This window comes from Phocoena phocoena, chromosome 2 (genome assembly GCF_963924675.1).
Source record: "Phocoena phocoena chromosome 2, mPhoPho1.1, whole genome shotgun sequence".
Taxonomy (NCBI): domain Eukaryota; kingdom Metazoa; phylum Chordata; class Mammalia; order Artiodactyla; family Phocoenidae; genus Phocoena; species Phocoena phocoena.
The window spans coordinates 84645004-84660728 of record NC_089220.1 but is presented as its reverse complement, the minus strand read 5'-3'; the positions used below and the strand labels follow the sequence as shown (position 1 = coordinate 84660728).

The window sequence follows — 15725 nt, the reverse complement described above, 5'->3', positions numbered from 1 at the left end:
AAACAAAAGCATTCTTTTTGAAGGGAAGTTGCAGGCAGTAGACTTTCCCTGCACCTGTCAGAAGCAAGACAAACAGACCTATACATCATGAGCCAGGCATATGGACATTGGCCTTTTTGCTTCTTGGAAGGAAGTGAAAAATGTAGAAAGCCACCTTAGGTGCCGCACCCTTCAATACTGAAACCACATGGTGGGGTCGGGGTGGAGCAGTAGGCTGCTGCTGTGATTCCCCAGCACAAGAAGCCTGAACCACCAAGAAGCCCAGCTGGTGGGATAAAGCCAATGCCTGGACCAGATCTCAGATCTCAGAGGTCCTGCCTCAGCTGAGACTGCAGACAAGCCCTCGGTCTTGACTCCAATCACCAAGTAGGCTACTCAGGTGACAAGTTAACATTCTGTCTTCTTTGGTTGGCTTTGCTCCCTGCTGTGTTTTGGTGTCTCAGAACGAAAGTTTCATTAGCTGCATGTGGGGAGGTAGTGGCAAAATGGCTACAGTGTGATGTAGTTTTAATAAAAATTTTATTACACAGCCATAATGTAACCGACACTTCTCCAAATCCAAATGATACTAAATACAGATCTACATGGTGGATCAGAATGACTCCAGCAAATTATATGGATTCTATAATTTCATGTCTTTAAAACCAGAGAAAAAAAAAAGTCCAAGTTTGTCACTATAGAAGAGGTCCCAGCAGCTTCCAGGACTCTGCTGGAGTCCAGGCAATGTTTAACAGTCTGTGATTCCACATTTACACAATAGTCTATAAAGAGTTTCGGTCAATGGACTATTCAAGTATATATGATTTTAATGAGTCCATCACCACTCCTTTGCCCAACCAAACTGTGTCACAGCCACCACATAGCTGTGTTACAGTCATATTTATCAATTTTACAGACACAATTCTTTTTAAAAACCATCGATTGCTGCTTTTTTCTTTTTTTTTAAATAAAAAAAGTATAAACTAAGTTAAAGCAACACTGAGGCTCTACTAAACCCAGAAGAGTTACCAAGTTCATTTTTATGTTTAAAAACAACTCCATGATTTCCCATCATCCCACTTTCTTATAGAAAGTAGGGTGAAAATACAAAGAGGGACTTTGAGATGCCTCTCCCTCTTGTGGGAGTCAGCAGCTCTCAGCTGTTCCTTTATCTTAGTTCTTGTTTTATATAGTCAGCTGTACTTTGTTCTGAAAAGATCTGTTAAATGCCACTTTTATTTACACTTGGAGCTTTACACCTGAGAATGATTATCAAGCAGTCAGCTTATCTCTTTGCAAACATTTCATAAAGACATACATACTTCTTTGCTGGCTTCACCCTAGCTGCACAACAATGTATATGCTTACCATATATATATGTATACACACACACAGAACTGCACATGCTTGTAACATTTGCAACCTAAATCTTTGTGTTCGTTCTCTCCACATTCATGTTGAATACTTTCTCTTAAAAAACAGAACAAAATATTATTCTTGCTGAAATGGCAAAACAGAATCACTAAGAAGAGACAAGTACATGGGGTGGAGAACAGACACACTCTACATTCAGCCAGGAGGCTGTGGGCTATACACATGGTCTGAGCAAGACACCTGCACTGCCCTCCCTGGTACCTGGCTGTGGGCTTCCCTCCCACCTGCCGACAGGGCAGGGGCCAAACTGGGGAGATTTCTCCAAGGTGGGGGAGGTGATGGGGAAGAGGAGGTGGGGGAGGGGAAGTTACACAGCTACAGCAGTCAGGCCTGTTTAGTAAGAAGAATCACATTTAATGAGTTTCTTTCTTGCAGTTTCAGATGCTCAAGTACAGCTGAAAAAAATCTGAAACAGCTATAGACCCATGACAGACTGATACAAAGAGTACTGCATTTTTAAAAAATGATAAAAAAATCCACACACTTACAGACACATACACACATACACACTCTCTCTCAAATAGACCCCCCACCCTCCCCACAAATGTACACTTTTTGGAAACTAAACTGGTTTTGAAAATCCTTCTTCCACAGAGATGGGAAGAAGAGAAAGATGAGGAGAGAAGAAGGAGGACTGCAGGTGCCCAGTCCCCACTCCCTCCAGAGGGTCAGGTGCCAAATGTTCAATGGTTGGGTCCAAGGCAGTCCATAGAGGAGGCTGCCCAGTGCTGCTGCTATCACCGCCAGGGGCTCCAGCAAGAATCCCAGCTCCACGGTAACACTGAATGCGTGCAGAGTGGCCAATGAATTGTGCTGGTTTTTTTTTTTAAAAAAAAAAAAGGCAAACACAAATCTAAAGACATGGATAAAGCCCAAGAGAGCCCAGGTTCACACTGGGTGGGGCCTGGGGGGTTGGTGGGAGATGTTGCAGACAAGGGAAGTCTATACAGCAAATGGTTTATATTACAGATGACTGGCAGTTTAGAGTCTCTTCCCAGTTCTACTGCTGCTCCAGCCCAGTGAGGGCAAATCAAAGGAAAAGAGGAAAGGTGGGGCACCGTGATGGGGCATGCAGGGTCAGAAGCAGCAGGCTGGGTGTGCTCAAATAAGCCCTCGTCGTTTTTTGTAGTCTTCCAAGTTCAGAGATCTCCTTGGAGCTCCATCCTTGGCTGGCGGAGCCTTGGAGGTGATGGCCAAAGCCTTTGACTCTATGGGAAAGAAGAGGCAAATCGGCATCTGAGGTCCTTTGGTCTTGTGCTTCACCCCTTCAGGTAGCCTTCCTTACTGTCCCTGTTCCCTCTCAAAACAGACCTGCAGCCTGTCTTACTCTGGTCTCCATAAATACTGGTAAGCAGACACCCCCATTTCTTCCCTAAAATCAGGCCTCCTTGCTGGCTGAGAGCCATGGAGCCAAGTGGTCCTTGCTCATCACCAATCTGCACCTTCACCTACCTGAGCTGGGAACTTGTAAATCAATCTTCACGTCGAAATCATGTACTTTGAACAAGTCTTCTGAGAGGTCACTGGCTGACTTAGAATTCAAATCTTTATCCTTTCCCTGACCCTGCAATGTGAAGAGAAAAAGTAATTACAAAGTATAAATGCAAGTGGACTTCAAGAAGCAGTGACCACTAACGGTAAAGGCTCCTGCTCGAGTTCATTAGATCTTCCTACTAAGGCCCTTTTCTGATTCCTTCTCTCAGAGGGAGGACAGGAGAGGCCACAAAGAAGTTTCTTTTCTGAGCCTAAAAGAGGAGAGGGAAGGGAAGGCTCATGTCTGTGGTGTGAGGGAGAAAGGGTGGGCTTAAGACAACAAGCCACCTCTGACCCAAGATTTTAGGAATTCCTGGAACAGTTTGGGCTCCTCAGGAAAAGGCAGAAAATGGCTTCTAAACGGGCAGTTTCTCTTGGTTTAATATTTTAGTTTTCAAAGAACTTTCACTTTTACAACTGCCTCATCCTTACACGTCAACTACTCCTTCTAATTGTCCTATGAGTTAAATAAGCAGGGTATATAATATTACCCCCACTTTACATATGAGAAAATGTGGATTAGAGGGCTAGAGGTCAGTTGCCTAAAGCCATAGTCAAGGACTTCATTAAGTAGTGGTGTTGGGTTTAGAATTTAGGTCATCTGACCAGAATTCAGTAGTTGTTTATTACATTTGTAAATAATGAGGATGGAGAAAGGACTGCAAGTGGGACGCCATGTTCCTCCAGGTGGGGACAATCAAACCCGACCCAGGAAGTGCCTCTGGTGTCCGGACCAGCGGCCGAGCTCCAGTAGTATACTTGCCTTGCTCATTTCCTTTGGAGCATCTGGTAACACTCCAGAACCGTATTTTGCGTTCAGCTGGGCCAATATGGCAGCTTGAACAGCCGGGTCTCTGGACTGAGAGACAATGCAAGTTATTTTAGAGATTGTTCAACACTCACACAGTCCTACCACCAGCTTCTTTCCCACCTACCACCACTAACATCACAGGCACCACAGTGGGCCCATCAGCAGATCAGTGGGGTTTTCCTCCACACTGCAAAAAGGGGCAATTAAAAGCTTTGAAGCCCAGCCCAGACGGGCCCTAGCTAGGCGCTTCAGCCTACACATTCCTCACCTCTGCTGCACTGGTAAACCTGCCCTGGCATAGGCGGTTAGTCCATAGGTTTCTACAAATCCATGCCAGGTTTTCACTACCTGTATGTCCTAGAGTAAGATAAAAAAAGGAAGTATCCAGACCCAAGAGTTTGAGGCAAGCAAATCCCACTAAGACAATATTATTTTTAACTTCTTTATTAATCTCCTAATGGAATTCATTTTATGTCCCAGAATCTAGGTCCTGACTAAAAACGTCCTCTCTAGGCACTCACATTAGAAACGATGGTAGGTTTACACTGTCGCCTGGTAAAAGGATCCATCTGTTGGTTTTTCATGTTGTGACTTTCAGCCTGAAACAGAGAGCATGTATTACAGAACTGTATCTCCTGCCCCCCGCCTCTCATTCATCGTAAGCTTACATATAAATAACAGTCTGAAAGGTCCTAAAAAAAGTCAAAGGCTGTCTATCATCCTTTTCCCTTTAAGAACACCAGAGCAGATTATGGGGGCAACAACCAAAAGAAAAAGACTGGAAACTGATAAAAATGAATACGCATGGAGTAGAATCTAAAGATGGGGAGGGATAAGACAGGGTAGAAGTCTGCTGCTTTTTATTATGAATTAATAACTTATGTGCTTGTATGTGTGCCTACAGAGAAACTATGTGTGTGTTAAGTGTACACGTTACTTCAGTAATTGAAAGATAAACTCAAGCAAGATACAGAAAAGATTACATATTGTTTTATTAATTAAAATTATTTTCAGTGATCCAGATAAAGTTGTCTTACTCACCACAAGGGCCTTCTCAGACTCCACAATGTTCCACTCCCGGTTCCGCTGGTTGATGTAACTGTGGGGTGAGTAAGAGGCATGAGTCAGTGGGCTGTGAAAGGAGGGAGGGGACCACTGAGTCCTCACCCGGGAGATACGTGGAGCCACTGGAGCACAGTGCGTACAAGGCCACAGGCTCGCCTGATAATTGTGGACCAAGGATCTGTAACACACCTGATCGCAGATATGTTCTTGGTCCGCTGGCGGTCCAGGGCCTCTGCTCGTTCCTCCAGCTCGTTCAGCTGGTCTTGGATTTGTTTGGCCTTGTCCTGATCCCCCAGGTCCTCGGCCATGGCCTGCACATAGAGAGACATGTGAGATTCTGGCTATGACTGGCTCTATATTAAATGTCCCATTACTTCCAGCACAGGCAAGATACCTCACATGATGAACAAGTGACAGGAGGTGTGAAAGAGTACTGAAAACAAACACCGTAGAACCCAGGCCCCACATGGCTAACTCAGCCTAACAAGGCTCACCCCACCCTGATGTGAAGAACAGAAAACCACCCACCGCAGCTGGGCTTGGCAATATCATTCGTCTGTTCAGACCCAGTGCTGATACTACCCTGGGGTCTATCTTATTACACACGAAACTAAAGTGACTAGAAAGTGAGGAAAATGGAACAAGCAAGATCAGTTTCAACTTATAGAAAGGAAAACAGCCAAAGGATGCTGCCCAGGTGCCAAGAAAGCACTGTTGCTTACCTTTGAGCCCAGCATTTTCTCCCAATCCTGACACTACTAACTTGAAAGACGGTGAACAAGTTTGATTTCCACATCTCCTTACAGGACAGGGAGAGAGGCTCAACCACAAGTCCTCACCTTTTCCTTTAGGAGCTGCGTTTTCTTCATAGCATAGTTGGGTGGAGCTTTCCTGAATCTTTCTTTCTCTTTTACAATCTGTACCAGAGAGGAGATACCAGCAGTGAGGTATTTCTAAATTAGCTTTGTAGGCAAGATAGGTGAGCCCATTTTGGAGGTAAGCAGCTAGTTAAACAGGGGCTGCTCTTCCTATAGCAATGCCATGCCCCACAGAGAGAGCGAGTTCATTCCAAGGGATGCTGTGCTGCTTCCAGGGTCATGGAGATTCTTCTGGGATAGTGGGAAGAAACATGCACCAATAAACAGCAGCAGCCCAAGGACCTTGTACTGTCAGGCTAGCCACTGTCCCAGCGAACAGAGATCAAGGTTACCAAAATGTTTTGGAAAAAGAAAACTCTTAAAGGACCAAGCCTAGAAGAAGAATACAGATTCCTGAACCCTGAATACACTTCCTTAGTCTATGACTTCAAGTGAGAATGTATGGAGAAAATCTTGATGAACTATAAATAATAAGGTAGCGATAATAGTATTCCCTCTTTCTCATGCAACAGTAGCAGAGCCAAAAATACAAGTCAAGATACAGGAAAGAAAAGAAAGGCATGATCTTCTCTAACACTGGTTCTTGATGAGCCTCCGGACTCTGGGGTACCAGGTTTCTTACCTCTTCAATGTCCTGGTCATTGAATTTATAATTAAGAGCTTCTTTAATAGATAATTCCTTCTTATTGATTTCATCTAGAGTGGGCAACTGCATGCCAGCAGAGAACATCTGGACCAAAACATGATAAAAGGTTATTTATGATAAAGGGTTTTGGAAAGAGGCTCTCTCAGTGTTTTCATCAACAACTGCTAGGGAGGTGCTGTCTGTCCACTTACCGCTTCTTTCCACTTCATGAATTCGCTTTCAGTAAACTCCTGGTTTGAGACAAACTCTAGGCGGAACACTCGCTGGTCACTGCCGTGCCTACACAAAAAAAGAGCAGCTTCAGGAATGTGTATGTTGACTGCAGCGCCAGAAGAGCAACCCCACCTAGCTTCCATCCTAGCTACCCTTTAGAATCATCTAGGAATATTTACAAAACTTCTAGTGCCAAAGCACCACTCTAGATCAACTGAATCAGAATCTCTGGAAGTAGGAACCAGGCACTGAAATTGTACACACAAAAAGCCCCTCCCAGGTTGTTCTAACGGACAGCAGGGACTAAAAATCAAAGTGAGCCCCGGAAACAAGTGGATTTGGCCAGTGCTTCAAAAGTCCATTTACAATAAAATCCATCACGGTCAACTGGCATCAAGAATATGAAATATTACAGATATCTGAATGACAAGGAAGCTCTATCCCTAGAAAGAACACTGCCATTCTACTGACTCCTGTGCTGGCCACGTGAGTCAGTGTCATCCTCCCAGAGACAGTCACTTTCAGCACGTCATGGCTGCTGCCCACAGCAACTGGCTCTTTTCAAACAGTCCAGGAGAAATGATGGGAATGGGAGAAGGGAAGAGAGAGACCAGAGAGGCCAAGTAAGGCCATGGCAGAGCCTTGTCTATGACCCACTATTTGCAGTCACCTGGCAAGCTACTTCTGTTCCTTCCCATATAGGGCCTTTAGAATTTTCAGGCTCCAAGAGGATAGGGATTTGTGTGTGTATTTTGTTCTCGCTTCTATCCTGATGCCTAGAACTGTGGCATGTAGCCAGCAGTCAGTCAATATCATGTTATTGAAGCAGAAACTAAGTCCAAAAAGGTAACCTGGCTTGTGAAAGATCAAGTTAGTTTGTGATGGAGCCAGGACCAGAAGCAAGCCTCCTGACCATGCTCACCGAGGAATGCCTGCAGGATTCTGGGAGGAGGGGGTCTCGCAATCTGACATTTTCCTTCTATGTGTCCCACTGCTCCATATCCCTGACTTCCCCTATGAGAGAGATATATCCTACTTTCCCTATAGGCAAAGGCAGAATACAAGTTTCCCTCCAAGTCCCCTGCGGGGATAACACAAACAGTATTACTGTAACAAGAAACATCACACTGGGAGTGAATAACAGCCGCAACAGGCAGTGCCTGTTTGCACGGGAGCAGAAGCTGCCACAGAAGCACCTCTCCTACCGTAGCTGTAGCCCTTTGTTTGTTCTGGTGCCACCAAGCTGGTAAACTTTGGCAGTTTCCACTACACCCGTGATTTCAGCAACCTAAGTGAGGACAGAGACACCAATCACAACAGACTCTTTCAGAGCTCTCCACCCCACCCTCTGGCTCCATCTGCATGAGTGCAGATGAGTGACCCCACACTGAGAGAAGCCCACAGCTGCCAGGTGTTCTGGGCACCTTTCTCGGGCTTAGAACTCAGACGGCCAGGCACCTGTGCCCAGAGTTAAGCAAGCGCCAGGCGAGGAGGCAGTTAGCCTGGTGGGGCGTTGGAAGCTTCCCCTCCAACTTAATTCTACCTTACTAAGGGGTGCACCTGGATTTCAGAGGTCAGTTTTATCAATCAAGTGTGAAGACCATGAGGTCTGTTTCTGTTGCCAAAGTTTCTGGGACATGACATGGCCCCTGGTCCTCACAGAAGGAGGCAAAACACGTTAAAACCAAACAACCCAGAACAAAACAAACAAAAACAAAAAGAAAAAAAATCAAACAGCTATGTTCTAGTCATCTAGACCACAGAAGCAGAGCTGGAACTCACAAGATAATCTCTATTAGGTTGGAAGGTTTTTTAAAAAAATTAATTTATTTTTGGCTGCATCAGGTCTTTGTTGCTGCGTGTGGTCTTTTCCTAGTTGCAGCAAGCGGGGTCTACTCTTCGTTGAGGTGCGAGGGCTTCTCAGTGCGATGGCTTCTCTTTGTGTGGAGCACAGGCTTCAGTAGTTGTGGAGGTGCACAGGCTTAGTTGCTCCACAGCATGTGGGATCTTCCTGGACTAGGGCTCAAACCTGTGTCCCCTCCATTGGCAGGCAGATTCTTTTTTTAAAAAAAAATAATTAATTTTTGGCTGCATTGGGTCCTCGTTGCTGCGCATGGGCTTTTCTCTAGTTGCGGAGAGCAGGGGCTACTCTTCGTTGTGGTGCGCAGGCTTCTCACTGCGGTGGCTTCTCTTGTAGTGGAGCACAGGCTCTAGGCGCACGGGCTCAGTAGTTGTGGCTCGCAGGCTCTAGAGTGCAAGCTCAGTAGTTGCGGCACACGGGCTTAGTTGCTCCATGGCATACGGAATCTTCCCGGACCAGGGCTCGAACCCGCGTCCCCCATGCTGGCAGGCAGATTCTTAACCACTGTGCCACCAGGGAAGTCCCTGTTCATCATTTTTCAAACCTCAATATAACTCCCTGTCCCAGAAGTCACTTAGTATGTAACATGGAAAATTTTCATTTATTTATTTTTCAAATGAACAAATCTTCCAGATTACATAACTCTTGAAAAATACTTCGTTAAGTGTCTGCCTTCTCACATCTACATGAAAAGAGGATAGAGAAAACTGTTCTAAATCTAAACCCTTGGGCTCCAAGTACTCCTCCTGGCAGCAGGCCACAATAGATCTCTGGCTGGCTCAGACTGTCACTGCTCTAAGGGCATCTCAATTGGAGTCTATTTTCCCATCAAATGGGAAAAGTGACAGATTTGTTCAGTAGTTCCTACTCCTAGCTAAGAATCATTATATTTAAAACATAAAACATGGACAATTGTCCAAGGAAAGAAATACTAACCCGGTAAACTGGTTTGCTGTTGTGGTTTCCAATGCCAATCCGTACAAAACATCCTGTGACAGTTTTAGCAAAGAAGGGCATGTGACACCAACGTTCCAGCTTATGCCGTGATAATCGAACCCGATTCAGTTCCTCTGGTAAGGAGACCGGTTGTGATTTTGGAGGGATCTCTTCTTTCCTGTGAGGAACAAAGGACACTGGGAAAAATGTGCATCATAAAAACAGATCAAGGTAAATAAATAATACCAACTTCTTAAAACTTAACCGAAGTATGTGTGATTTCATACAGTAGGAGAAATAAATGAAGCAACAGGAAAGTGGGACTAGAATCCTATTCCTAACCAGTAGTGTGAACTGTCTCAAATGAGGCTGCCATCCCAGATAACCTATCAGACTAGGCAAACTAATGGAAGCTCCTGGCCAATCTGAGGGTGACATGAAGGCAGCTCCTACCCGCCTGGCCATGATAAAATGTGCAGGGGTACAGGCTAAGAGCCAACAGCAGAAGTATATGTTTGGGCTGGTGTGCTGGGGAACCCAGCTCGGCAATTCAGGGTACGGAACCAAACCAAAGTTCGTCACCCGAACAGGGGAAATGTGGAAACTACACTAAGCCTTTCCCCAAAGAACCACCTATCCTGACTACTAGACCAAAATGTACACAGCTTACTCCTCTTCTTCATCAGATGACGATGTTCGGGATGAGCGGTCTGACTTTTCACTGGACTTGTCATCTTCCTCCTCCTCCTCATCGTCAGAGTACACCTCACTGGTTTTTAATGGCTGTTTCTTGGCGAGGAGCTCAGCTTAAAAAAAGAGGAAATGTTTACCTAGATTCTCTCAATAAGAAGCTGAAACATCTTTCATCCCTGAAAAAGAACTGGAACATGGAAAAGGACCCAATAGACAGCTCCATCCTCTCTGGCCTGGTTTGTGATTACTTGTGTTAACAAGTACGTTAACCAGAAAGTTTAAGTCACACACGAATGTAAAGCCGCGGTAGACAAAAAAAAAAAAGGGCTGGAAGACTGTCACTAAGTGGGCAAAAAGGGTCACCAACTCTACTGACAGCTGTCTTTTATATCTCTCAAGGCACTTGAAGATTGGCAGGAAAATTGGGGATAAACTTAAGATGTCTTCAGAGAGTCTTTCAGGAAAAACTTACTTTGAGTTTACAGTACTATTTGTAATAGCAGGAGACTGAAAACAACCCAAATGTCCACAAAGGGGAGTGGCTGAATCACCTCTAGCACATCCACCCAATGAACTACGCTGCAGCTGTAAAAAAAGGAAAGAGCCGAGCCTTACACTGCATCCTGAGTCAGAAAATGTTTTAAATGAACACATAAATATTTTTAGGATAGGCATTATATGGTCACTGTATCAACTACTCAACTTTGCTACTGTAGACAGAAAGTAGTCACAATTATGAAAAAATGGGCATCACTGTATTCCAATAAAATTATTTACAAAAACAGGTAATCTACTAACCATTGCTCAACATAAAAACTAAGGAGTTATCTTTAGAATATATGGTTAAGTGAGAGAAGCAAGGCAGAGAGAAGTGTGTATAATGCACTAACATTAATCTAAGATGGAGGGTGAATCTGTGTCCTTTTGTTTAAAAAATAAAAAGGGGGGATATAAAAAAAATTTTTTTAAGTGGTCATCTACTATGGGAGGGAGGCAAGGGGTGAAAGAGAAGGCTATAGATGCTAAATTTCTCTGAATATACCTTGCTTAGTAGATTTGACTTTGGAACCTTGCATCGTGTATAATCATAGAACAGAACAAAAAGTCATCTCTACAGATCACAAGCAAAATAAAACAAAGTACTCATTTGATGGCACAACCACACAAAAAACAACTATAACAAGTGTTTTGTGTTGGTTTTTTTTTTGACTGTGGGGCTTGTAAGATCTCATTCCCCTGGTCAGGGATTGAACCCAGGCCACGGCAGTTAAAGCGCTGAATCCTAACCACTAGACAACCAGGGAACTCCCAACAAGTGACTTTAAAACATAGTCATTCAAAAGACAGACATACAGACCAATGAAATAGAGAGCCCAGAAATAAACCCTTGCATATATGGTCAGATGATTCCCAACAAGGGTGTCAAGGCCATTCAATAGGGAAATGACAGTCATTTCAAAAACTTGTGCCGGGGTGGGGGGATTTCCCTTGTGGTGCAGTGGTTAAGAATCTGCCTGCCAATGCAGGGGACATGGGTTCAATCCCTGGTCCGGGAAGATCCCACATACCATGGAGCAATTAAGCCTGTGCGCCACAACTACTGAGCCTGCGTGCCACAACTACTAAAGCCCACGCACCTAGAGCCCGTGCTCCGCAACAAGAGAAGCCACCGCGATGAGAAGTCCACGCACTGCAATGAAGAGTAGCCCCCGCTTGCCACAACTAGAGAAAGCCCGCACACAGCAACAAAGACCCAGTGCAGCCAAAAATAAATAAATTTATAAAAAACAAAAGAAAAACAAAAAACAAACTTGTGCTGTGGTACTTCCCTGGTGGTCCAGTGCTATGACTCCGTGCTCCCAATGGAGGGGCCCTGGGTTTGATTCCTGGTCAGGGAACTATACCCCACATGCCTCAACTAAGAAGCCTGCATGCTGCAACTAAAGATCTCTCATGCTGCAACGAAGATACTGCACATGGCAACGAAGATCCTGTGTGCCGCAACTAAGACCCAATGCAGCCAAATAAATAAATAAATATTAAAAAACAAAACAAAACAAAAAAACCGAAAACAAACTTGTGCTGGGAAAACTGGATATTCCACATGCCAAAAAAAAAAAAACTGGACTCTAACCTTACACCGTATACAAAAATTAATTCAAATGGATCAAAGGTCATTTTTTTTCTTTTCTTTTGGTTGCTCCGGGTCTTAGTTGTGGCACATGGGATCTTCGTTGCCACGTGCAGGATCTTCGTTGCAGCATACGGGATCTAGTTCCCTGACCAGGGATCAAATCCGGGTTCCCAACACTGGCAGCGTGTCTTAACTACTGAACCACCAGGGAAGTCCCTGGATCAAAGACCTAAATGTAAGAGCTAAAACTATCAAACTCTTCAAAGGAAACAGGGGAAAGCTTTATGACACTGGATTTAGCAATGATTTATTGGATGTGACACCGAAAGTACAGGCAACAAAAGAAAAAAAAGTGAAGGAAAACAGTACTTCACCAAAATTAACTTATGCATCAAACGACACTATTAAAGAGTGAACGGACAACCTATGGGAGAATGGGAGAAAATATCTGTAAATCGTGTCTCTGATAAAGAATTAATATTCAAAATAATTTTAAAAGTCTTACAACTCAACAAGAACCAAAGAACTTGATTAAAATATGGGCAAAGGACTTGACTAGACATTTCATCAAAGAAGATATCCAAATGGCCAATAAGCATACAAAAAGATACTCAACATCACCAGTCATTAGGAAAACGCAAATCAAAACCACAACAAGATATCACTTCATGCTCACTGAAATGGTTATAATCATAAAGACAATGACAAGTGTTAGTGAGGATGTGGAAAGAGTGGAACCCTCATAAGTTGCTGCTGGGAATGCAAAATGGTTAAGCCTCTTGGAAAACAGCCTGGTAGTTTCTCAAAAGGTCAAACACAGGGCTTCCCTGGTGGCGCGGTGGTTGACAGTCCGCCTGCCGATGCAGGGGACACAGGTTCGTGCCCCGGTCCTGGAAGATCCCACATGCCGTGGAGCGGCTAGGCTTGTGAGCCATGGCCGCTGAGCCTGCGCGTCCGGAGCCTGTGCTCCGCAACGGGAGAGGCCACGACAGTGAGAGGCCCGCGTACGCAAAAAAAAAAAAAAGTCAAACACAGAGTTACCATATGCTTTAACAATTCCACTATAAATGCTCAGAGCAGCATTATTCATAATAGTCAAAAAGTGGAAACAACCCAGTGTCCCTCAAAAGGTGAACAGATAAATAAAATGTGTATATCCATACAATGGAATATTATTCAGACATAAAAGAAGTATTGTTACGTGCTACAACATGGATGAACCTAGAAAGCATGCTACGTGAAAGAAGCCAGACACAAGAGATCATATATTGTATGAGTCCATTTATATGAAATGCCCGGAATAGGCAAGTCTATAGTGACAGAAAGTAGACCAGTGGTTGCCTAGGGCTGGGAGATAACAGGTCCGTAGAGGGGGGTGACAGTTAAGGGATATAGGGTTTCTTTCTGGGGTAATGAAACATCTTAAAACACATTGAGTTTTACCACACAGCTGTGAATATACTACAAGCCATTGCCTTGTATACTTTAAATGAGTAAACAGTATGGTACCTTAATTATACCTTAAGAAAGTTGCTATAAATCAAAACAAAAAAACTTGGTATCCTGGTTTTGAAATGGACATACCAGTATGAGGCTCAAAATAAATTCTTAAAAAAAAAAAAATCCTAGCTGTGGACACTGAAAAGACTTAGAAATAATAACCAACCCAGTCGCACTCCTGCGTCTAGACTATGGTGTCTAAATACAATTTCTCATGAGAAAAAAAACCCCACCCAAAACCAAAAAAACCCAGGGCTCCTTAGAGAAATGTCTGATTCCAAATCCAGAAAGCAAGAAAGCTATTAAAGACTACTGGGGTTTTACATCAAAAGGACTCAGGCTACAAAAAAAAAAAAAAAAGGACACAGGCTACAACTGCTTGAAGATAAGACAATTTGAGTCTCAACAACAATAATAATAATAATTGCAATGGAGTAAAAACATAAAGTATGGGGTCTTCCCTGATGGCGCAATGGTTAAGAATCCGCCTGCCAATGCAGGAGACACTGGTTCAAGCCCTGGCCTGGGAAGATCCCACATGCTGAGGAGCAACTAAGCCCGTGCACCACAACTACTGAGCCTGCAAGCCACAACTACTGAGCCCATGCTCCGCAACAGGAGAAGCCACCGCAATGAGAAGCCCGTGCACTGCAACGAAGAGTAGCTCCTGCTCACAACTAGAGAAAGCCCGCATGCAGCAAAGAAGACCCAATGCAGCCAAAAATAAAAATATAAAAATAAATAAATTTATATTAAAAAAACCCATAAAGTATGTTAAAATCCATGAGTTCACAGGGATATTCAAAATAAACAAATTTCACTGGTTATCTTTGGAGTTTGCCAAGGAACTATCTCATTCTTTTGAAAACTAGTAAATAAAAGGGGGAAAAAAAGGCAAGAATTTACTCTGCCTTTCCTATACAAAATGTCCCTGGTGGTAACTGAATAGCTGATGAGAAGTTTCTCTTTCTAGAAGCATACCAGATAATAAATGAAGAAAGAACGATACATTAGAATATCACTATTTTGTGGCTTAAAGACTTAAATATAAGACATGACACCATAAAACTCCTAGAAGAGAACATAGGCAAAACATTCTCTGACATAAATCGTACCAATGTTTTCTTAGGTCAGTATCCCAAGGCAATAGAAATAAAAGCAGGGACTTCCCTGGTGGTCCAGTGGTTAAAAATCCACCTTCCAGTGCAGGGTATGTGGGTTTGATCCCTGGTCAGGGAACTAAGATCCCACATGCCACCAGGCAACTAAGTCCGCATGCTGCAACTACTGAGCCTACATGCCACAGCTAGAGAGCCTGTGTGTTGCAACTACAGAGCCCATGCGCCACAACCAGAGAGAAGCCCACACGCCACAATGAAAGATCCTGCGTGCCACAACTAAGACCTGATGCAGCCAAAAATAAATAAACAAATAATTTTTTAAAAGGGAAGAAATAAAAGCAAAAATAAACACATGGGACCTAATCAGACTTATAAGCTTTTGCACAGCCAAGGAAACCATAAATAAAATGAAAAGACAACCTACAGACTGGGAGAAAATATTTGTTACTATTTTTTAGGTATAGTAATAGTACTGTAGTTACATTTAAAATAGTCCTTATCTTTTAGAGACACATATTGAAATATTTATGGTTGAAATATGATGATGCTGGGATTTACTTCAAAATAACCCAAAGGAAGAGGGCAGTGTAGATTTAATAAGATTAGCTATGAGTTGACTGCTGAAGTTGGAGGATGGGTTCATGGAGTTTCATTACACTATTCTCTGTATGTGTTTGGAACTGTCTATACTAGAGAGCTAAAAAGGGGGAAAAATTAAAATTGGCATCAGGAAGTTAAATCATATGATCAAAGACACAAAGTAGCCATCACATTTTCCCCACCTACCTGTTCTGTTCTTCCGTTTTTCTCGCTCTGCTTTTAGCTCCTCCATGGCTTGAGATTTCTTATCTAGTTTCTCATCCCGTTTGGAACGTCGTTCCTTGTTATGGGATGTTACCTGGGAAGGGAAAAATATGTAGG

The 15725-nt window shown here is 43.5% G+C and overlaps 1 protein-coding gene across 1 annotated transcript in view; it reads right to left on the bottom strand.

Annotated features, from left to right (window-relative positions):
- Positions 1-1864: 1864 nt before the first annotated feature.
- The window catches only part of RTF1 (RTF1 homolog, Paf1/RNA polymerase II complex component), a 47741-nt gene continuing 33880 nt past the window's right edge, over positions 1865-15725 (bottom strand). Inside the window, exons 6-18 of the mRNA XM_065871992.1 lie at positions 15591-15702; positions 10027-10162; positions 9357-9534; positions 7765-7847; positions 6538-6625; positions 6323-6430; positions 5662-5739; positions 5012-5133; positions 4799-4856; positions 4279-4356; positions 3710-3805; positions 2866-2977; positions 1865-2621 (exon numbers count right to left, since the gene is read on the bottom strand). Of these exons, the coding sequence (XP_065728064.1) occupies positions 2515-2621; positions 2866-2977; positions 3710-3805; positions 4279-4356; positions 4799-4856; positions 5012-5133; positions 5662-5739; positions 6323-6430; positions 6538-6625; positions 7765-7847; positions 9357-9534; positions 10027-10162; positions 15591-15702 (1356 nt within the window). The 3' untranslated portion in view covers positions 1865-2514. The remainder of the gene's footprint in view (positions 2622-2865; positions 2978-3709; positions 3806-4278; positions 4357-4798; positions 4857-5011; positions 5134-5661; positions 5740-6322; positions 6431-6537; positions 6626-7764; positions 7848-9356; positions 9535-10026; positions 10163-15590; positions 15703-15725) is intronic.